Source organism: Microtus oregoni, unplaced genomic scaffold (assembly GCF_018167655.1).
Source record: "Microtus oregoni isolate MIOR12 unplaced genomic scaffold, Mior012 000005F_ref0000423, whole genome shotgun sequence".
Classification (NCBI taxonomy): Eukaryota; Metazoa; Chordata; class Mammalia; order Rodentia; family Cricetidae; genus Microtus; species Microtus oregoni.
The window spans coordinates 63,652,129-63,676,588 of record NW_024543064.1 but is presented as its reverse complement, the minus strand read 5'-3'; the positions used below and the strand labels follow the sequence as shown (position 1 = coordinate 63,676,588).

The following is a 24,460-nucleotide window of genomic DNA, read 5'->3' as shown; positions in this document are numbered from 1 at the left end:
CCTAACTTGAGCAATAAGACCCAAAAAAGCAATCAAGGGGATACAAATTGGAAAAGAAGAAGTCAAACTCTCACTGTTTGCTGATGATATGATAGTTTACATAAGTGATCCCAAAAATTCTACCGAGGAACTTCTGCAACTCATAAACACTTTCTGCAATGTAACAGGATACAAGATTAACTAAAAAAAATCAGTAGCCCCTCTTGTACACAGATGATACAAGGGCTAGGGGAGAAATCAGAGAATCAACAGCCTTCACAATAGCCACAAATAGCATAAAATATCTCGGAGTAACTCTAACCAGACAAGTGGAAGACTTGTATGACAAGAACTTTAAATCTTTGAAGAAAGAAATTGAAGAAGACACCAGAAAATGGAAAGACCTCCCATACTCTTGGCAGGCAGAATTAATATAGTAAAATTGGCAATCTTCAGATTCACCACAATGCCCATCAAAATCTCAGAAAAATTCTTCAAAGACCTCAAAAGAATGGTACTCAACTTCATTTGGAAAAGCAAAAAACCCAGGATAGCCAAAACAATCCTGTGCAATAAAAGAACTTCTGGAGGCATCACAATCCCTGACTTCAAAATCCACTACAGATCTACAGTACTGAAAACAGCCTGGTATTGGCATAAGAACAGACAGGAGGACCAATGGAACCAAATAGAAGACACAGATATCAATCCACACATTTTTGAATACTTGATATTTGATAAAGAAGCAACAAATATCAAATAAAAAAGAAAGCATATTTAACAAATGGTGCTGGCATAACTGGATATCAACATCTACAAGAATGAAAATAGACCCATATCTATCACCATGCACTAAACTCAAGTCCAAATGGATCAAAGACCTCAACATAAAGCCAGCCACAGGGAACCTTATAGAAGAGAAAGAGGGAAATACACTTGAATGCATTGGTACAGGGTACCACTTCCTAAATATAACCCCAGCAGTACAGACACTGAAACAAACAAACAAAAAAAGAAATGGGACCTTCTGGGATGGAGAGATGGCTCAGCCGTTAAAGGCTAGGCTCACAACCAAAAATATAAGAAATGGGACGTTCTGAAACTGAAAAGCTTCTGTAAAGCAAAGGACATGGTCAACAAGACAAACGACAGCCTACAAAATGGGAAAAGATCTTCACTAACCCCACATCAGACAGAGGTCTGATCTCCAAAATATACAAAAAAACTCAAGTAATTGGACACCAAAAGATCACATAATCCAATAAAAAAAAATAGAGTACAGATCTAAACAGAGAACTCTCAACAGAGGATTCTAAAATGGCTGAAAGACACTTAAGGAAATGTTCAACATCCTTAGTCATCAGAGAAATGCAAATCAAAACAACTCTGAGATTCTATTTTACACCTGTAAGAATGGCTAAGATCAAAAACACTGATGACACTTATGCTGGAGAGATTGTGGGGAAAAGGGAACACTTCTGCATTGCTGGTGGGAATGCAACCCCTTTGGATGTCAGTGTGGTGATTTCTCAGAAAATTAGGAAACAACCTTCCTCATGACCCAGTAATGCCACTTTTGGGTATATATACAAAGGATGCTCAATCGTACCACAAGGACATGTGCTCAACTATGTTCATAGCAGCATTGTTTGTCATAGCCAGAGCCTGGAAACAACCTAAATGCCTCTCGACCAAAGAATGGATAAGGAAAATGTACATTTATGCAATGGAGTACTACACAGCAGAAAAACATAATGACATCTTGAATTTCACAGGAAAATGGATGGATCTAGAAAACATTATTTTGATTGAGGTAACCCAGACACAAAAAGACAATTATCACATGTACTCACTCATAGGTGTTTTTTAAACATAAAACAAAGAAAGCCAACCTACAAACCGTAATCCCAGAGAATTTAGACAACAATGAGGACACTAAGAGGGACTTACATAGATATAATTTACATGGGAGGTAGAAAGTAGAAAAAGACAAGATCTCCTGAGTACATTGGGAACATGGGGACCTTGGGGGAAGGTTGTAGTGGAGAGGGGAGAGGCAGGGAGGGGAGCAGAGAAAAATGTAGAGCTCAATTAATAGCAATAAAAAATATCAATAAAAAACATTATGAAAAAATTAAATAAATAAATAGCATATATTCCATAAAGAAAGAATCAAGAGCTACAAAAAAGGGGAAAACATAGAAATTAAAAAATGAAGTAGAAATGAAAAGCATTAGGAGAATTATTTAAGATGAAAATGAAAGAAATTCCTAGTAATTAATGTGCAGAAGGCAGAGTGGAAAATAGAGAAGAGATGAGAAAATTAAGCACAATCCAAATAATAGATTATAGAGATGGTGGTAGGAGAAGGCCAGTTGATGGTTGATGGTCGCCGATGTCACTGAAGGTCACCCCTGCTGACTACAGGGTGTGAATTGCCAGACTGAACACACCACTGAATTTCACCACTGAAGACCCAGGAAGCAGTGTAAAGTTTCAGAGCAAAGAGATTTTAAAGCTTTGAAAGAAGTAGGAACAAAGTAGGCTGACTCTAGAGGCCCAAGTATCAGACTTCGAAACACTGACTGCTGCACCAGGGAAAGGTGCTATGGAAACACTTCTATATTTTTATTTTACAGTTTTGAATTTTGCATCTTTTATATGATTCATGCAAAACAGAAAGAAATAGAATTTTAAAATTCATGCTACTAATATAATTAGCATTTTTGTTTAACATGTATGTTTATAAAGTACTTCATTTTATCTACAGTAAAACTTAATGAGGAGGTGTTTTCATTCCTACTGTGGTTGGGGAATTGGAGAGATTTGATCAGGAGTTAGTTGGTAAAGCCAGACCTGGAAGCCATTCCCTACTTTTCTAGATGCTTAACCAGCAATGGAAGTATGATGTGCCGCTCACTGCTAGAGTAAAGTAGGGCCAGAGGAGAGCAGTGCATCTGTGGTAGGGCAGGGGTACTGCAGCTCTGAGGCTGCAGCACTGTTGGAGCTTCAGCTTCCCGGCTTTCTTATTGCTAATGTGCGTTAAAATTAGCATTTTCCCCCAGGTGGTGGTGGTACATACCTTTAATCCCAGCATTTGGGAAACAGAGGCAGGTAGTTCTCTGTGAGTTCAAGGCCAGCCTGGTCTACAGAGCGAGTTCCAGAACAGGCTCCAAAACTACAGAGAAACCCTGTCTCCAAAAAGTAAATCAACCAATCAAACAAAAAAAAAATAAGCATTTTTCTAATAATGAAGCATCAAAAACTATAATTGAGTCTTTAAAAGGTAGCTCTGGGGGGCTGGAGTTAAAAAATGTAGCTCTAGGGGCCTCAGGAGCTAAGAGCACTTACTGTTCTCTCTTATAGAGAACCCAGATTTGGTTCCCAATCATATGTAAATCCAGTTAGAGGGAATCTGATGTCTTCTTCTAACCTCCAAGGCTTCAGACACATGTGATGTATAGACATGCTGGCAGAAGACTCATAGATTAAAAAAAAAATCTTAGAAAAAAATAGCTCTCAATGTCTTTTTTTTTTTTTTTTTGTGACTGGGTTTCTTTGTAGCTTTGGAGACTGTCCTGGAACTAGCTCTTGTAACTCTTGGCCTCAAACTCACAGAGATCCACCTGCCTCTGCCTTCTGAGTGCTGGAATTAAAAGTATGTGCCACTACCGCCCAGCAATGTCATGATCTTTTAAAAGATCAGTATGGGGCTGGAGGGATGGCTCAGTAAAAGCCCTTATTACTTAAGCGTGAAGGCTGGAGTTCAGATACCCGGTACTGACATAGAAAGTCAGCCATGGCCACACATACATATACCCACACACATGATCCTGAGGATCATGCTGTAAATAAAGTCAGCTCCAGTGCGGTAGGGGCAGGGCCAGGAGGACCGGTTAGGTTTGCCAACTGCCTCCAGTCTAGCCCGAGGCTTAGTGAGAGGCCCTGTTTTAGAGGGACATGATGGAGAGTGGTAGAGCAGGACAGCTGACATCTTGCTGTGGCCTTCGCAATATACCACACACTCATACACACACAAGTGCACATAGACACAGCAAAATAGCTCTAGTTAGGCCCTTGTTCAGAAAAGGAGAAAAACACACATTTAGTTTGTTTTCTTTTTAAAAATGTATTATTGCATAGAAGTAAGTGTGTGCGCGCGCGCGTGCACACACACATGTGCAGTGGGGTACATGGGGAGGTCAGAGGATAACGTTTCCAAAGTTTATTCTTTTCTTCCATTGTGGAATCTGGGAATCACACAAAGGATTTCACCCACTGAGATATTTCTAGTCCAGATTCACACACACACATATATATGTACACACAGACACATATACATATACATATATATACATGTGTATATATATACATACACATATGTATATATATGTTTGTCTGTCTTTAAGTTCTTTCTTTCTTTCTTTCTTTCTTTCTTTCTTTCTTTTTTTCTTTTTTTTGAGACAGGGTCTCTATATAGCCCTGGCTGTCATGGAACTTACTCTGTAGATCAGACTAGGTTCCAACTTAAGAAATCCTCCTGCCTTTGCTTCTAGAGTGCTGGGATTAAAGGCATGCACCACTACACTCAGCTAGATTTTTTTTTTCTTGAAAAGAGGAAAAAGTTAGCACTAGGTGCTGCTAGTGCTACAGGTGTACCTAAACATGAGCATGCCCTTAAGAACCTGCCATATTGGCTCATAGCAAAATCACTTCCATCTGAGGGCAGGAAGAGAGTGAAAAATCAGTATAGTACTACAGCGACTGTGGGTTTTTCTAGAGTTTCCTGAAGGGAGAAATATTTTGCCTTAAGTTCTATTGGCTAGGTTCTTCTTAGACTCTTAATGAATTAATTTGTGGTTATAAATATATTAATTCTATCATATTTTTAATAGCTCAGAATTCAGAACTACAAGGAAAGGTAAATGAAATTGAGAGAACATTTCAGACTTCCCAAGAGAAATGGAAAGAAGAATGCAGAAAATTTGAACATGATTTGGAGGAAAGAGACAATATAATTCAAAATTGCAATCAAGAATACGAGTTACTTATGCAGGAAAAGAACAGGCTACAAAAAATTCTACAGGTAAAATACTTCACCTAAGTGAAAGTTTCTCTGTATAATACCCACCGCAACCCACTGAGGTGGATAGTACATCAGACTACCCTTGGGCTTCCTCCCTCTCTCCCTCCCTCCCTCCCTCCTTCCCTCCCTTTTAGAGGCATTTTCACAGATCTCCTGGGTTGTGCTTCAGCGTTGTTTTAAGATGTATACTGTTTATTTTGTGAAAAGCGTTTGAGATCTCTGATCCTGGTAAGTCTTTGTCTCAACTGTCTGAGGCCTTAGGTTTGATCCACATCACAAATAAATGGAAGAAACACAACAGAAATTAAACAAACAAAAGGTAACAATGATAGCCAAAAGGAAAGAAAGCAGCCACTGTTTCTTTGGAATACTGTGACAGTTAAGACACATATCCTTTTTCTTCTAGCAACATTAAAATGTAGATTTTAAAAATGTCACTTCTAGTTGGGCGGTGGTGGTGCTTGAGCTCTGTGAATTTGAGGCCAGCCTAGAGCAAGTTCCGGGACAGCCAGGGCTACAAAGAGAAACCCTGTCTCCAGAAACCAAAACAAAATAAAAGTGGGTTCTAGATTTCAGTTTGAATATGAAATAAATACAGAAAATTATGTGTTTTATAATGCCTTATGTAGAGCACATTCTATGATGAATAATGAAATGCAAAACATTTAGTTTTTACTAAGACTATATTAGTTTTGGTGTCCCCCCTACCCCCCGTTTTTTTTACACTCCCTACAGTACAAGTGGGCTGGGGTTGAAGTTGACAAGGAGCTTAGACAGTAGATATTGAATTGAGTATATGTGCCATGATTTTGAAGTAGCTTCTTAATTTTTTTCTTCCCCCAAGACAGGGTTTCTCTGTGTAGCTCTGGCTGTCCTAGAACTCACTCTGTAGACCAGAATGGCTTGGAACTCATGGAGATCATCTGCCTCTGCCTCCTAAATGCTGGGATTAAAGGTGTGCACCACCACATTCTGGTATAATAGTTTAAACTTTTTAAAAAAGAAAAGAAAAATATAAAAATGCTCCATAGTTACCTCAAGTATCCATTATTTTTATGTGCTGTTGCATTCTTGCATGGTCTCAGGAACTTGACCTGACTGGGGAGGTATGAGAATTAAGAAAGGGCAGACCCAGGGACACAGAAAAGCTGGTATTGGGTTTTCTGGGCCCTCTGATGGAGAAGCCCCAGCCTCCTGGAAGCCCAGTGTACTTATTGCAGCTAAACAAGGAGGTGGGGTTACTGCATGTGGACAAATGTGGAGGCGGCCAGGAAGGCAGGGTTAGCCCATCTTCGCAGGCGCAGTCTCTGCAGGAGAGCAGTCTTAGGTCACACACATCTGGGGAGAAAGCTATGGTGGACGTTTTCTGTCCACACTGTCAACATGGCACTTGCACCCATGGAAGGCTTTGCCGTCCTTCTGAGCCTCACCTGGGATAGGCATTGCTCCCTGGCATGGCTGTGCCTGTGTCAGACAGCAGACACCCACTCAGGCTTTTCTTGCTCCTTATATTGTATTTTCACTAAAAAATTATTTTACCACAACATTTAGTAAATGTAAAAGTTTTGGCCGGGTGGCAGTGGTGCATGCCTTTAATCCCAGGACTCAGGAGGCAGAGGCAGGCAGATCTCTGTGAGTTCAAGGCCAGCCTGATCTATAAGAACTAGTTCCAGGATAGGCTCTAAAGTTATAGCAAAACCCTGTCTTGAGAAACCAAAAAACAAAACAAAACAAACAAACAAAAAAAAGTTTTGTCCTATGTGTTCCCAGACAGTGTCAACTGATTTACTTTTATTTTTCTCCCTGTCAATAATCCTGACTTGTTTCTTGGTAACCGCTGCATTGCTATGTCCTGGTGTTTGAATGGTGGATGTATCGGTGTGCTCAGTCTGTAAGTCCTTAGGTGGACATGTGTTACTTTGCCTGAATAAAATGTCACACTAGGAAGAAAGGAAGGGTTGATGGTGGCAGCATCCCTTACATCAATTATCTTTCACTTTAAGCTATGAAAGCTGGTATGATCTTTTCCACTACTTTGTATATCTCTGCTTTGAGTTTAGTCTGTTGTGTTTGAGCTCCCTCACACTGAGAGGGATAGAGGAGTTTGGGGTTGAATAGGAGTCACTTTTTGGTCCTAGGGGTCGGGAAGCCTCAGGCTCTTGAGGCTTTCTGCTGGTGAAAGTTAAGAGGGTAATGTGTATAAATCAGATCCTTGTGGACAGGCCCCTTTTTCCCCGCAGAAACCTAGACCTTTTCTCCTCAGCCTGTAGACTGGAAAATTTATCTTTACAGAAACCTGTATTGTTTTTTATTAAGGATTTGGACCTAATTAGATCTCATAAATGTAGTATATTTAGGAAAATTAAAAAGGAAAAGCCTTTGAAACCACTCTTTATGTATAGAACTAGAAATTAGTTATAGTCTGAACTGAGAATTTATATTTTCAGAGTTTTAATTTTTAGAAATACTCTTTTTTTGAGGGGGGTTGAGACAAGGTTTCTTTGTGTAGTAGTGGCTATTCTGGAACTGGCTCTGCAGATCAGGCTTTTCTTTCTTTCTTTCTTTCTTTCTTTCTTTCTTTCTTTCTTTCTTTCTTTCTTTCTTTCTTTCTTGAGACAAGGTTTCTCTGTAGATTTTGTGGCTTTCCTGGAACTAGTTCTTGTAGATCAGGCTGGCCTTGAACTCACTGAGATTGCCTGCCTCTGCCGCCCTAGTGCTGGGATTAAAGGTGTGTGCCACCACCACCTGGCTTGGCCTCAAACTCTTAAGAGATCTGCCTGCCTCTGATTCCCAAGTGCTGGGATTAAAGGTGTGTGCCACCATGACCTGGCATCATTTAGGAATATTCTTACTCTGACTTATTGAACAACACCCTTTATACTTTTTTTTGAAAAAAAAAACAGATTTGCATATTAATTTTAGGGATAATACAGTTTTGATAGAAAGATATATTTTGATTTATACTCCAGTCTCAACCCCTTAGAGTTATTTTCATTTTTCACAATAAACACTGGTCACATTATTGACTCTGTTATGAGGGATAATACAATTTATTCACAGGTAAAGATGTCCATACTAACTGGAATTCATTTTTTTTTCATTTTGTCCCAACCCCTCATGTTGAATTCATTTATTTCAGATTTATATTTTGATAATCAAGGTGATAGTTTTATTAAGATTTTAAGCATGAATTATTAATTTTTGAGAGCCAGTCCTTGGCTGGCCTTGAATTCTCAGTAAAGACTAGGATTACTATGAACTTCTGATTATTCCGCCTCCACCTCCCAAACCCCAAGATTATAGGTATGTACCACCATGCCTGGTGTTGTGCAAACTGGGGATTGAATCCATGTCTTGAGGCATGCTAAGCATGCCAACCCCAAGATTTTAACACAGATTAAGAGTTTTTAAACAGCCTGTTAGAAGGGAGAGCCCCTTGTACGTTTAAACTAGGTTTAAAAGATAAAAGGTAACCTTTATTGATGTAATAGTAAAGTAAGATTTTATTCACGTAAAGGAAGCGCTGGAAAAGCATCAGCAAGAGAAGAATGAGATGGAGTCTCACGTCAGGGAGACTGCATTGGAGGACTTTAGATTACAAGCAGAACAGTGGGAAGCAGAACGAAGAGAGTTACAGCTTATAGTACAGGTATTTTAAAAATAATTAGTCTCTAAAATGTGTTTTTGATGCTTATGATACTAAAATTTTATTAATAGGATAATTTACTAGCTCCCTCAGGTGAAAAGTAATTCTAAGTCTTTGATTTCTGGAAGGCCATGTTTCACTTGTAGTGACATGACAGTAGGGAAGCTGTTGCAAATAGGGATGATCATGATTATTACAGTTGGATAGCTTCATTGCAGGGTGTGTATGACTTCTAGGTCTTTAGTTTTGAGATAGGGTCTTACGTAGACCAAGCTGGACTTAAACTTGCTGCATATCTCTTGTTATTCCTGAATTTCTTCTGGTTCTTCTGTGTCCACCTCCTGAGTGCTGGGATTTTCAGCATGAGGCATCATGCTTACTAAAAGTAGGTGCTTTTTAAAAATATACTTTTATTAGGATATATTAAGCATACAAAATAATTTTTGGGGGGAGCGGTTTCAAGACAGGATTTCTGTGTGTGATAGTCCTGGCTGTTCTGGAACTCTCTTTATAGGCCAGGCTGACCTCAAACTCAGAGATCCATCTGGCTCCGCCTTTCAAGTGCTAGGATTAAAAGCTTGCACCATGGCTGGATCAGTAATGGGCTTGTTATTATGACATTTTCATACATGAGTATAGTGTATTTGATCATCTGCACTCTTATAACCCCCATTGCTCCCCTTTACTTCTCATCCATTTCTTCTTCCCAACAGTTCCTTTCTACTTTCCTGTCTTTTGGGGGGTTGCCCACATGAGCATGGATGGGGATTAGTGCAGGAGCGTGGGCAGCTCAGCAGTGGCTATACCACAGAAGATAATGTCTCTTCTTCCCCTACAACCATGAACTGCCTATAGATGCTTAGAGAGGGGTGGGTCCTCACCAGGACCTCCTCCTAGCATCCACTAACTGCCTACAAATTCTTAGGGATGGGTGTGGCCTTAAGAGCCTCTTCCCCTTTCCATGTCAGTTTGTTCACAGGTGAAATCTTGCGCAGGTCTTGTACAAGTAAGGTCAGCTGCTGAGACTTGAGAGTGTGAAGGCTGTGGCAGCCTGGAGGACAGTTCCACAGCCCTCCCCAGTCTGCCAGGGCTTATGTTCTTTCCCTCTTTGTGTTCCATGCACCTTGGAATGGGTGATAAGTTCCACTTAGGGCTGAGCACTTGACAGTCACTTGTTCTTTTTCTTTTTGAAGGATTTAATCTATGGGCATAAATGTAAATATTTAGGGTGTTTTGTTTTATTTTATCCTGTTTTGAGACCAGGTCTTGCTATATTATGTAACTCTGGCTGTCCTGGAACTCACTATGTAGAACAGGCCTGCCTCTGCCTCCTAAGTGCTGGGATTAAAGACATGCATAATTACACTCAGTTGTAAACATAAATATTGAGGAAGGAATTTTTTGATTATTAAAATTTTATCATAAAGAGCTTTCAACTTAAAAAAATATCTGAGTTCAAGGCCGTCTCCAGAATGAGTTCCAGGATGGCCAGGGCTATACCGAGAAACCCAGTTTCTAAAAACAAACAAACAAACAAACAAACACCATCCAGTGAGATTAGCCAGACCCAAAGCTTATAAGTGCCAGTGAATTTATATACAGTTAGAATGGCTGTTCTGAAGCTGTGGTGCTTCATATTACATTTTACACTTTACTGTCAGTTATGTTTTTACACACACACACACACACACACACACACACACACACCCCTACCTTGAAAAATTCATGACAGAGTTAAATTAGAAAATAGTTATATGGGCCAGACAATGGTGGTGCATGCCTTTAATTCCAGCATTCAGAAGGCAGACGCAGGTTGTCTCTGTAAGTTCGAGGCCAGCCTGGTCTACAGAACTAGTTCCAGGATAGCTAGGGGAAGAAGGAGGAGGAGGAGGAGGAGGAAGAAGAAGAAGAAGAGGAGGAGTTATATATTTCTTTTTTCATGACTCAGGTGTCCTTTATAGTAGGAAGTTTGACAGGCATATTGTGTATTTAGGCATATAACCGCTGTAGTTTCCCCATTTGATGTGGGATTTCCCTCTATATGCTATGATTACCATTGAAAAATAAAGGAACTGCTTTGGGCTTATAGCAGAGCTATAGGGGAACAGAGCTAGGTGGGGAAAATTAAGCTGAATGCTGGGAGAGAGAAGGCGGAGTCAGAGAGAAGCCATATAGCCCTGTTGGAGACAGACACCAGAACTTTAGCTGGTAAGCCACAGCCATGTGGTGATACACAGATTAATAGAAATGGGTTAAATTAATATGTAAGAGTTAGCCAATAAGAACTTAGAGCTAATGGGCCAAGCAATGATTTAATTAATACAGTTTCTGTGTGATTATTTTGGGGCTGAGCAGCCAGGAACAAACTAGTGGCCTCCTTTCTACACCCATTAGTGCTTGTGTTCTTTCTTCCCATTGTCTTTGAACAAGATTTACAATACCAGATGTGAGTTCTTTCCTGTGGAACAGGCTTCAAATCCAATCAGAAAGTGGTTGATGACCTTCATAAAAGGTCATGCCATTATTGTACCAGTGGGCATATTTTGCCTGGCAACCTGGCCATATAGTATGAAGGGTCTGAATCTGAGAAAGACCATTGTTGACACCTCTCCTCCAGCAGTTTGAAGCAGTGCCTTTGGGCACTATAGGCAGTAGCTACCAGGGAGGAGGAGGGAGGAAGCTTCTAGCTCAGCTTCAACTTGATCTTTCTTTCTTTCTTTCTTTCTTTCTTTCTTTCTTTTTTTTTTTTTTGATTTTTCGAGACAGGGTTTCTCTGTAGCTTTTGGTTCTTGTCCTGGAACTAGCTCTTGTAGACCAGGCTGGCCTCGAACTCACAAAGATCCGCCTGTCTCTGCCTCCCGAGTGCTGGGATTAAAGGCGTGCGCCACCACCGCCCAGCTCAATTTGATTTTTCTATAACCTGCAAAGTATGTGGTTTCTTCAGGACTAGTTGTCTTATCATGCTGTTGTAGTTAATGTTCCTATTGCTGCAATGAAACACCATGACCAAAAGGCAAGTTAGAAAAGGAAGAGGTTTATTTAGTTCATTATAGTTCATCATTGAAGGAAGCTAGTACAGGAACTCAAAACAGGACAGAAACCTGGAGGGGTGCTGCTTATTGGCTTGCTCCCCATGGCTTGGTCACCCTGCTTTCTTATAGAATCTAGGACCAACAGCCTAGGGTGGTACCACCCTCAATGAGCTGGGCCCTCCCCATCAGTCACTATTAAGAAAGTGCCCTATAGGCTTGCATGCAGCCATCTTATGGAGGCACTTTCTCAATTGAGGCTCCTTCCTCTCTGATGACAATAGCTTGTGTCAAGTTGATGTACAACTATCCAGCACACATGTAGTTCTGGTGGGTAACCAATACTAGTGGCAAGAGCCAGTATGGTTTTGGGGACTTCAGAAGTCTCCCTGGTCAACAACTTGTAGGGAGGTAGCCAGCCACTGGCACTGCAATTTTCGTTTAATAACTGTGGCTTGGAGAGTGGCTTTATCCACCCATACAGGGTGCCTCCCTTCAACACTCCTCCCCCATTTAAATTATTTTGTAATAAGTTCACAAAGTAGCAGGTTCTTTTGTACATATTTAGTTTTGGTTGGCTCTCCCCCTTCCCCCCAATTTCCTGAACCATTGCTTAAACCTTTCCACCCTCAGTATTTCTCCCCCTTTTCATATCACATATGTTCTGCTACTCCACTGATGTCTCCTGTTTTCCTCCTCTTGTGGGTTTTCCTAGTTTCCTGGCTTCTGTATACCTCCAAATATCTAACAATCAGAAGCTAAGGTTCTATGTGAAAGAACATTGTTAACTTTGTTGTTTGTCTTTTTTTGTTGTTGTTTTTTAAGACAGGTTTCTTCTGTGTAGCTTTGGAACCTGTTCTGGAACTTGCTCTGTAGCCCAGGCTGGACTTTAACTCACAGAGATCTGCCTGTCTCTGCCTTCTAAGTACTGGGATTAAAGGCATGCTCTACCACTGCCTGTCCGCTGTTTGTCTGTTTAAGTCCAGGTTACCTGAATTAATACAATATTTCAAATTCCATCCATTTTCCTACAGGTTTTATAATTTTATCTTTTTAACTGCGGAGTAAACTTTGTGTATATGTACCACAGTCTCATTATCTAATCATCAGTTGATCAGTGTCTAGGCTGATTGTATTTCCTTATTGCTGTATGTAACTATATGGATGTGCGAGGACCTTAAGGCAGTTATAGTTTGTATTTTTCTTCATCCTTTTAACTCAGGTTGTTCTTGAATTCACAGAGATCTTATCTTCTGCTTCCAGAATTCTGGAATTAAAGGCATGCATGTACCACAATGGTGTAGTGTTTATGATGGATAGAATCATACAAACTACAAATAAGGAGACTGGGACTGTATTCCTTTCATTTGATTCTCTTCTATTTATGTAGCTAAGACTTCTAATAGCATATTAAATAAAATTATTGTTCTTAATTTTGGCGGAAATACTCTGAGTTTGTTTTGATTTAGTATGATGTTAACAATAGGTTTGTCATATACAACTTTTATTATATTGAGATATATTCCTTCTATACCTAGTTTCTTTAGTGCTTGTTTAAACAAAGTAAAAAATTTTAACATTTATTTTGTGTGTGTGTGTGTGTGTGTGTGAGAGAGAGAGAGAGAGAGAGAGAGAGAGAGAGAGAGAACAACTTGAATGAGTCAAACCCCTGTACTGTAGAGATTCTCCATTCAAACTTGGAGCTTTACACTTGGTGGAAAGTCCTATTACTTGTGGATCCATTCACTGGCCCACTTTGGAGCTTTTTATCATAAATAGATGCCATATTTTGTCAAAAACCATTTCTGCTTCCATTAAGATGATCATGTCATTTCTGTCCTTGAGCCCATTTATGTGATGTATTACATTCATTGATTTGCACGTGGGATTTTCCCTGGCCTGAACTTCACAGGTCTTGTGTGTGTTGTCATGATTACTGTGAGCTCATATGTACAGCTGTCCTGCTGTGTCTGGAGAATACTTTTTCCCTGTAATCCTTTGCCTCTGGCCTTTACCGGGTTTCCTCATCCTCTTTTGCAATGATCCTGAGCCTTCAGAGTTACCTTCATTGCTGCTATATTCACAATGCTCATGAAATGGAAGTAGTCTAGATGTTCATCATCTGATGAATGAATAATGAAAATGTGTTATGTTTACACGATAGAATATTATTTAGCTGTTAGGAAAAACACAATTTTGGCAATTGAATGGAGCTGTAAGCAGTTATTCTGAGTGGGGTAATCCAGACCCAGAAAGACAAACAAGACACTTTCTCTCATTACTGAATGCTAGCTGTGACTCTTCAGATATCTATACTTCGTTTGGAAAATGGTCAGAACAGTAAGGGGCTCTGGAGAGGGGCCTTTCAGATACAGGAGAAAGAATACAGTGTTATAAAGGGTGAAAGAGGGTAACGGTGGGGCTGGAGTAATGTCTCAGGGGTTACGAGCACTGGCTGCTCTTACAGAGTTCGTGGGTCCAAGTCCCAGCATCTATATGGTGACTCACAACTGTCTGTAACTCTAGTTTTAGGAAATCCAGTGCTCTCTGCTGGCTTCTGAGGACACTGCGTGCATGTGGTACACAGACATCCATTCAAGCAAACACCCATATACATAAGATAAAAATAAAATCACAAAAGATTTGCAGGAGATTAATGGAGCAGAAGAGTTGAATTGGATTTGGGGATTGGAAGGGAAGGTAGAGGGGGGAATTCAGGGTAGAATAATTACACTATAGGCCTTTCCAGAAAGTCATGTGGAAACCTACTGCTGTAGAAGCTTCCTAAGTACACATGCACAAAAAGGACAGTCAGAATGGAGTTGCCGTCCAGCAGTATGACACTGCTAGACACCACGTATGAGCAAATGAGAAGCCCAGTGCCCAGATGCAGCTGTGGGCCAGTGATGTTCCCTTCAGCCCTCATAGACCCTCGCACGTTACTGGCTGTTGCTATTGCTGCTGGTCACGCTCCATGACTTGACAGCTGTATTGTTGAAGACAGCACAGACTTGAACCATAGGACATGGAGAAGTCAGACTCACTGGGAGGCTGCGTCCACACTGGCTTGCTTTCATAGCATAGTGCTGGAAGGTACTGTGCATGCTGCCAGAGGAGGGGAACCTTCATCCCAGCACTTGGGAGGCAGAGGCTGGTGGATCTCTGGGAGTTCCAGGCCAACCTGGCCTATGAGAGCTGGTTCCAGGAGCCAGAGCTTCAAAAAGAAACCCTGTCTTAAAAAATCTAAAAGGAATAAAAAAGGCTCATCAAGACATGCCCATTGGTATAATAGTGGCTGCAAACGTGAGAGTAACCAACCACTTTTGATTGGATTTAAGTCTCCATATACAAAATGAAATCCATACCTTCTTCTAAAAGAACTTACTGCTGTTATGCTGCTAAATAGAAATAGTATTAAACCGAGCCCTAATAATTTATTGTTTTACCTGTACATTAGTACACCCATTAACTCTCATCGTAGAAATGTCTGTCTGTAGTAGATGGTATAGAGTCCCACAGCTGGTCTAGGTGTGAGGAAAAGACCGAGATTATCAGCCTTAAATAGTGTATGGATTTATGTTAGTTATGATGCCATGTACAGTTTAGCAATCTTTTGATTTATTTTTCTTTAATTTTTTTCTATGCAAATGGCCCCTTATGACTCGGTATGACTATGAATCTTTTAAAATTTATTTCTAGTTATGGGGGGAGGGCAGGTATCTGCAGACGCCAGAGGTGTGGGACCCTCTGCAGCTGGAGTTACAGGTGGTTCTGGGCCTCCTGATGTGAGTGCTGGGGGAAATCTAACGGGTCTGGAAGAGCAGTGCATGCTCCTCAGAGCTGAGCCGTTTCTTCAGTATCCACAGCGTGCAGTTTACAATGCAGGAACAAACTGCCTTTCCTCTGATCCTTTCAAGAGAAGCCTCATACCAGATTTGTGCTATACATAAGCACACGGATGTGTTTTCTAAGCTAGAAAGAGCACGTTTGCTCCGATACTTTCTAAATACACTTCTACCAGTTTAATTAAAATTCCTCAGGATTGGATCTATAGTTTGGGTTCTGCGAAGGGTTGTTTACATAAGTACATATAAAGAATCATAGTTTTTGGTGTGTGTTTGTAGAAGATGTGGAAAGAAAACAAGTTTATTTTCTGACAGCACAATGTGGTTTCTTGTGATGGTAAATGTCAGTTAAAAAAAGCCGTTTTAAAAAAACATTTTAAGTTCAACAGCTCCCTCTAGTGGGCAGACAGAAGAACATCCCAAATCTCTAGTGTCTGAATTCCACAGAAGTTATCTCTTTTGCTTTTCCAATGCAAGAACTGAGGTCGCTTTCCGTTTGATTAGAAGATAAATTGTATGACAAAAATTAAAGTTAAATATATTTCACTGGAGGAAAGTTAGTCTGTATCTTACAATACATACCAGATTTGGATTATATTAGTAAAGCCATACACTTAAAAACTAATACTTAATATAAGCAACCAGTACCAGTGATGTAGCTAGCACCTACCATGTACTTCATCTTAGTGTTTGCTGTTCTCAATTCAGATGTAGAAACAAAATACAGTTTTATATCATTGAAGACCATTTTGAATCCTTCTCCAGCTTATCCCACTGCAGAGCCCCCATTGTGAACTTGACCTTGAATGTTGTCTATATACTTTGATATGCTTTTACTTAGTTTTTTTTTTAGCATTTTATGTCTTTTACATATGTAAGTGGAATATCATACAATATGTATATTTGTCCAGCTTGTCTTTTTGTTGTTTGCTTTTTGAGATTTAGACAAGTTAATGTAATAGCTCTAATTCACTCAGTTTGACTACTGTATAATTTTTTTCTGTATTTATTATAATTAATTTAGTCTTTGCCTGCATGAGAATTATCTTTCCAAATTTAAATCATTACAGTGATTCTATGTATGAAATATTGTAGTTATGTGTTTACACGTATAAAATAATTGATACTTTTGTGTAGCTGTTTCCTGACTGAGGAAGGAGTGGGGTTCAAAGCTCAGGAAGCACAGGCGATGACAGGACTCACAAGAACCCTCCCACAGTCTTAGGGACAGGGAACAGTTTCTGTCTTTGGAGGAGCTGCCTGCAAGTTGGGCAGGGGGCTCCAGAGACGTTTTTGAGAACTGGTACCCATGCTGCTGCCTGGAAGTCACCCATGCTCTGGATCATCAGGCTAGATGTGTGGGGAATGCTGCTTTGGTCTGTTCCGGGCCCTGTTGGCACATTCACATCTCCCAGGAGTATCACAGCAGACATGGGAAGTGATTCCGGGTCCCGTGGAATGCAGTGCTGGAGCCTGGTGTGGTGCGGCATGGCCACAATCCCGGCAGCGCCTCGTCACCATGGGAGGGCCAGGGTTTCAAGCCCGGCTCAAAAACCAAACCAAATCAAGTAAAGAGCAGTAGTGGCAATCTTCAAAGAACTTAAAAAGAAAAAAAATCCTTTAACTTTTTATGGTGCCACCATAAAATCCTTTATAGTCAATCAATCATATAGCAAAGCTGAAGGAACATTGTACTGCTTGGCTTTTAAATTAGCTATTGAGTTGTACTTGTCAGCCCAGCATGAATTTGCCTAGAAACAGACAGACCAATGATAGAGAGTGCTTAAAGGAAGGCCCTGCGTCTACACCCATCTGACTTTGACAAAGGTGCCAAGATTGTTTTTTTTCCTCAGTCTTTTCAATAGATGGGATATTGGATGCTCTGCTCAGAGAAATGAGACAAGATCATTTTATAGCAGCTACAGCTCAAAATGGAATGAAGACATAAGGGATTCAGACCTAAAGCTGTTAAACTGTTGGAGCAGGGGAAATGCTTGAGGATGACAAACCAAGCAAAGCATTTTATATCATGCCCTTAAGGTGTAGGAAAACAAAGATAGGCTCAATGTCCTTTATTTATGGCTAGAAACCAAATATGAGTGAGTACATCCCATGTTCCTCCTTTTGGGTCTGGCTTACCTCACTCAGGATAGTGTTTTATATTTCCGTCCATTTGCATGCAAAATTCAAGAAGTCATTTTTTTTACTGCCGAGTAGTACTTTAATATGTATATGAAGGTGAACCCAAAGAAAGACATATAGTCATCCTCCTGGAGATTAACTTTCATCGGGCGATGAAAGCAGACAGAGACAGAGACCCAAATTGGAACACTGGACTGAAATCCCAAGGTCCAAATCAGGAGCAGAAGGAGAGAGAGCACGAGCAAGGAACTCAGGACCGCGAGGGGTGCACCCACACACTGAGACATTGGGGATGTTCTATCGGGAACTCACCAAGGCCAGCTGGACTGGGTCTGAAAAAGCATGGGATAAAACCGAACTCGCTGAACATAGCGGACAATGAGGACTGCTTAGAAGTCAAGATCAATGACACTGGGTTTTGATCCTACTGCACGTACTGGCTTTGTAGGAGCCTAGGCAGTTTGGATGCTCACCTTAGTAGACCTGGAAGGAGGTGGGAGGTCCTTGGACTTCCCACAAGGCAGGGAACCCGGACTGCTCTTAGGGCTGATGAGGGAGGGGGACTTGATTGGGGGAGGGGGAGGGATATGGGAGGCAGTGGAGGGGAGGAGGCAGAAATCTTTAATAAATAAATAATAAATAAAATGTAAAAAAAAAGAAAACAAAGATAATCATTGGTGTGCATCAGGAAGGACGCACTGCAGCTGAAGAAATGTCTTGACATTTGCTTAGTAATTTCTATGAAAAGTGTTTATTAATACTTGAAAAAGCCATTTTAATATGGAGATGACGTGTCTGGTGGTTCGTAGGAAAGTGGCCACCAAAGGGAGTGGCACTGTTAGGAGGTGTATGGCTTCGTTGGAGGAAGTGTGTCACTATGGCAGCAGGCAGTCTCTTGTCCTCTAGTTCCTCCCAGTGAGACAGACCATTTCCTGTTTGCCTGCACACCACCTTGTTACACCGTGATGGTAATGGACTAAGTCTCTGAAAAATGTGAGACACCCTCATTAAATGTTTTTTCCTTTATAATTAGAGTTGCTGTAGTCATGGTGTCTCTGCACAGCAATAGAAACCCTAATAAGACAACATTCATACTACCCCTGCAGATAACTCTTGGCGAGCAGTGACAGGACACTCACTGGCTGCCCAGTGAAGCTGGACTATTTGAAACAAAATGTCTACTCTTAAAATATTTTTAAAATATATTTTTATTTTAAGTGTGTGATTGTTTTGCCTACATGCATGTCTGTGCACTACATTTAGGCGTGGTGCCTGTTGTCTGTTGTCCACAGGGGCCAGAGGAGGGCTTCTATTTGTTGTTCATTTTTAGTATCAGAAAATTCCTTTGGCATTTTTCTTTCACAAATTGGAAGCTTAGTTGGGTGGGATCTGTCCTCAAGAGAACTCTTCCTTTTATTCCAGTTGAGATTTGTCCCCCCAGCAATGGCACTAATTTTCTTAACAATTGGAGTCTCTTTTAGCACAAAACTTACCTGTAAAATTTGCTAGTGTTTTTTTCCTCTGCAGATTCATTTTGTATTTCTTTTTGCTTCATTTTTTTGCCTTTTTTATTGTAGATCTGTAAAAGAGTGATTACTCATAACCATGGGACAGAGTTAATATTAGCATGTCTTGACATATCCAGCAAAGAAATCAGAATATTACTTTTACAATTAACAACAGGCAAGTTCTTAGGACAAAGACAGAAAGTGGCTACCCTTCCCCAAAAAAAGCATTCACAATAGAGCTTGCCTCCATAGTCCATATTACTGTCAGTACTGTCTTTTAAGCCCATTAAGTCTTACTTAAAGCATTCAATTGCTTTTTAGTCCAAAGTACCAAAGTCTTTCACATTCTTCAAAACAAAACAAAACAAAACAAAACAACCCAAAAAACCACATGGTCGGCTTCTTTATGACTCCACCACACTCCTAGTACCAACTACTGTCTTAATTTGGTTTCTGTTGCTGTGATAAAACACCATGATCAAAGCTACAAACTTACAGAAGGAAGAGTTTATTTTGAGGTATGGTACCAGGAGACAAGAGTTCATCATCATGGCTGGAAGCGTGGCAGCAGGAAGGCAGGGAAGCAGGAATATCTGAGAGCTCACCTGCTGGCAGGAAACAGATAAACACAATGACATAGCACATGGCTTTTAAAACCTCAGTGACAAAATTCCTCTAGTGAGGCTCTACTTCCTAAACCCACCCAAACAGCACCACCAACTGGGGACCAAGTGTTCAGACACCTGAGTCTGGAAGGGACCTTCTCATTCAAACTACCACTCTCTGCAGCACAAATAATAAAAGCCCGGGACAGATATTGTGTTCAACCTGAAGATCAGAAAAGCAAACGCAGCCAAGCCACTAAAGAGTTCTTAATTCTTTGAAATCTTCAGACTGAAAGAGAGCAAGTTACTATCTCATCTCGCCTTATATTCCTCTCTAGTGGGGTTAAAGGCATGCACCACCCCCGCCTGGCCTCTGTAGCTAACTGGTGTGGCTGCTGGGATTAAAGGTGTGTGTCACTAGCGCCTGGCTTGTATGGCTGATCAGTGTGGCTGTTTTGTGTTCTTTTCTTCAGGCAAGCTTTATTTATTAAAATACAAATATCACTACAATTCTGTTGTAGGAGGCGGCTTGTTTGCTCCTGGCTTCCCACACTTGAAATAATCACACAGAAACCATTTTATTTGAAATACTGTTTGGTCAATAGCTTAAGCGTATTTCTGGCTAACTCATAATCTTAAATTAACCCATCTCTCCACTAATCTGTGTATCGCCACATAGCTGTGGCTTACCAGGTAAAGTTCTGGCTCGTCTGTTCCCGGTGGTGGCAACATGGCTTCTCTTCAACTCTGCCTTCTTTCTTTTAGCATTCAGTTTAGTTTTTCCTGCCTAGCTAAGTTCTACCTTGCTATAGGCCAAAGCAGATTCTTTATTCATTAACCAATGACAACACATAGACAGAAGGACCTCCTATACCACAGTTCCCCTGAAAACTCGTGTTTAAATGGAATCTCGGCATGTTCGTGGCATAACACACGTGCCAAGGTCAGACGACAATGTTCCCCACTCTGATTAGGATCCATTGTACCCGCTGTGCTGTGTGCTCCAGCCTGCCTAGCTCGTGAGCTTCTGATGCTTGTCCACTCTCCTTCTTCACCTTAGGAGTGTGCACCACCACAGCCAGCTGTTTTCTCTTTTTAAACCTGTGTTCCAGGGATGGTACCCAGGTCATCAACTTTACACAGTACTGTGACCTGTTGACCATCTCATTGGCCCTGTCTTTAGCTGTAGTAGTCTGTCAACTTATCATTTATCCTGTTTCTATCCAGCTTCTTTGTTTTCTGTCCTCATCAAAGATGCAAGTAAAGCACCTAATTGCTTTTTTCTGCACTTTAGTATCTGGCTTAAATCATTGTTTCTGTTACTATTATCAGCTTTCTTTTTCTCTGAGTGGCAGTGAGGATATTAGGTTAAAGAGAAGATTAGCAAAAAGATACCCATGAAACAAAGAAAAAAATGATGGGAAAAACAGAACCAAAAACTTGTAGATACACACACACTACATGCCAAGCCATATGACCCCTTTTGAAGCTTATAACTCATTAACAGGAAAAAACAAAACAAAACAAAACCATAATTGAATTGTTGAAGTACTAAAGAAAGAACTCAAAATCGTGCTTTAAGAAAGTGATTAGTGTGGGCTGTTCATGGTGTTGCATGCTTTTCCCTAGCCCTTGGGAGGCAGAGGCAGGTGGATCTCTGAATTCAAAGGGCAGCCAGAGCTACATAGGGAAACCCTGTCTCAAAAAGCAAAAAAACAACAACAACAACAACAACAACAACAAAAAACCCAAATAATCAAAAAGCGATTTCAAAGAGGTTTCAAAAGAAGCAGAAGATGATGATAAGAAAATCAGTTTGGCACCTTGAAAGAGAACACGAAGCTGGGCAGTGGTGGTGCATGCCATTAATCATAGCACTCAGGAGGCAGAGGCCGAGGCAGGTGGATCTCTTTGAGTTTGAGGAGCCTGGTCTACAGAGCAAGTTCTAGGACAGGCTCCAAAGCTACAGAGAAACTCTTTCTAATAAAAAAAAAAAAAAGGAAGGAAAAAGCAATGTGGATGAAATATTTGATACCATGGAAAAGGAATTTAGCAAGGAAACTGAGATTCTGAAAAAAAAAGGTGGAGCTCATTTGGTAGAGTGTTTGTCACCCCCACCTGACCCCAGCATCACATAGAGAGGGCAATGGTGGTGTATTCCCATAATCACAGAACTCAGGATTAGATTAGATCAAGTAAAAGATATCAGGGGCTGAACCCAGATTCCAGGGTACCTAGCTCCCTCTTCTGGCCCCCACGGGCACTGCATGCACATGGTGCACAGGTGTACTTGCAGGCAAAACACCCATGCAACACAATAAATAATACAGTACAAATAAAGGTTAAAAAGATCAGGAAAATACAATATGTTATATGGAACTATAAAGAGGTCTTCTCTGGGAGTGGGAGAGGGAACCAGTGGGAGGACAAGGGAAGGCACTGGATGTTGGTCATGGTCAAAGTCCATGAAAGCCCATCATTTGGCACAATGAATGTATGCTAATAAAAGGGCACAAAAAGTGACTCTGAGTTAATGTTCCTGTCAGTCACTGCTTGAAGGAGTGGTGCCGATGCAGGTAATAATAGTTGTATATTTATATAGTGCTTAATGTTCTTAAAGCTGTTTTTACATGTGAAAGGTACTTTCCAGTTTTCAGTAGCAAATTATACTTGGATTCTGATAATGTTTTATGAGTGACCAGGAATTTTTAGAAGTGTGTACATGCTTGTATGGAAAGTGATGTTACAGGGAGTAGTTTTAGAGGCCCTTATGGATGGATCCCTTCATTGTGTCCCCTTCCGTTTGTTTCCCTGGTCACCCTAGAAAGGGGAACCTCAACTGCATTTTCCCCAGGATTTGAAACAACATATAAGAAGGTGGAGATAGCAGGGCTTTGTTGAGGCCCTTTAAGGGAAAATGCCCTACCTCTGGCCCTGGGTGAACACATGCTGTTTTGATCTGTTGCAAACATTGAAACATTAGATCCATTTTCTCCTTCCTTAAGTGGTACTATAGGTGGTCCTGCCAATCACCTATCTGGGAAACCACCCAACAGGAAAACTGATACACCCAAAGACATGCTGGGGAGATGGGAAGAATAATTTTGAGTTCTAACTCAAAAAAGGCATAGTTTTCCCTCTTTCTATCTCCTTTTCTTTAGGATAATGATCGAAGGCCTAAGCGTGCTTCCCCCATCCTCTGGGCCTTGTTACTGTTTCTTTGAAGCCCCCAGTCCCCTTCTACCATGCAGCTGCTTGCCAGTCTGCACTGCTGGAAACGCTGGCTTTCGTGGACCCTAACTCAAAAAGGAATGGCTTTTTTTCTTCTGTATCTCTGCTTTCCCAGCAGCTGCTGAGATTTATAACCTGCCCACACTGTTTTCTCAAACTCTAATAAAATGTCCTTGAGCCTCAGAGTCTCTTTTTAAATGATTTTATTAAGGAAAATTAAAAGGAAAAAAAAAACAAAAAAAGAGAACTTGGATTTGCTAGGTAACAGTGGTACTTAACAGTCTTTGATAGAGAACTGTAATTGAAATTCTGTACCTAGGTTCTGTTTCAAGTGGCCAGGGATTCTTGGAAGCCCCCCTGCTCTGTGTTTGTGTCCATGTATGTTGGTGGAGAAAGAGGGATCTTTTAAAGTAGTGTTTCTTAACCTTGCTAATGCTACAACCCTTTAATACGGTCCTCATGTTGTAGTAACCCCCAACCATGAAATTATTTCATTGCTACGTCATAACTATAATTTTGATATTGTTATGAATCATAATGTAAATATCTCTGTTGTTTTTGTAGTCTTAGGTGACCCCTGTGAAAGGAGTGTTTGTGCCAAAGGGGCCGCAACCCACAAGTTGAGAACCACTGTTGTAAAGCCTTGCCGTGAGAATGAGAACCCTAGATTATTTTAGATTAGTTATTTTGGAAATTGAAGAGGAAATGAAACAGTGCCATCTAGTGGTTATAATGTTAAGAGCACTAAGCAACAGTTAAGTACTATGAGCTCGCATTAATGTCTCTCAAGAATCATTATTAACTGTTCAAGCTAATCAGCTCTTATCACAAAGGGACATTTCCATTTGTCTTCCTAAATACTTATGCATGTTAATGACAGGAGAAAGGGTATATGACAGCTGAACCACAACAATGTTGCAGATACCCCAGAGGTCATTTGAACTAGTATAACATTTTAGTGTTCTATACATAATTTTAGCTGTAGTATTTACTGATCACACTTATTAAATTATAAAAGTCACATGTACATTCTGAAACACTGTGAAAAAAAAGTCAAAGCGTCTCCTGCCTCTACAGGTTAACCTGCCGTTATAACTGACACACAGATTTTCTTCAGTGCTGTCTGCATAATGACTTTATAATGGCTTATAAACTGTTGAATCAAAAGTGAATTATTTTCCAGGAGCAAGATAGTGCTGTGCAAAATATGCAGAAAAAAGTGGAACAATTAGAAGCAGAACATATGGACTGCACTGACCTTCTGCGGAGACAAACGAGTGAGCTTGAGTTTAGCACTCAAAGGGAAGAGCGCCTGAGAAAGGAATTTGAGGTATGGCTTATCAGCGTTTATAGCAGCTCTTTGTTATTCATGCAGTGACTTCAGCTTAG

At 40.6% G+C, this 24,460-nt stretch overlaps 1 protein-coding gene across 2 annotated transcripts in view; it reads left to right on the top strand.

Moving 5' to 3' along the window:
* Ccdc171 (coiled-coil domain containing 171) overlaps nt 1-24,460 on the top strand; it is a 341,586-nt gene that overhangs the window by 27,087 nt on the left and 290,039 nt on the right. Inside the window, exons 5-7 of one of the 2 annotated variants that reach the window (XM_041652374.1) lie at nt 4,875-5,065; nt 8,583-8,714; nt 24,255-24,401. In XM_041652374.1, the coding sequence (XP_041508308.1) occupies nt 4,875-5,065; nt 8,583-8,714; nt 24,255-24,401 (470 nt within the window). Of the gene's footprint in view, nt 1-4,874; nt 5,066-8,582; nt 8,715-17,438; nt 17,528-24,254; nt 24,402-24,460 lie in introns of those variants that run through there. The other variant, XM_041652375.1, reaches the window with a different exon arrangement.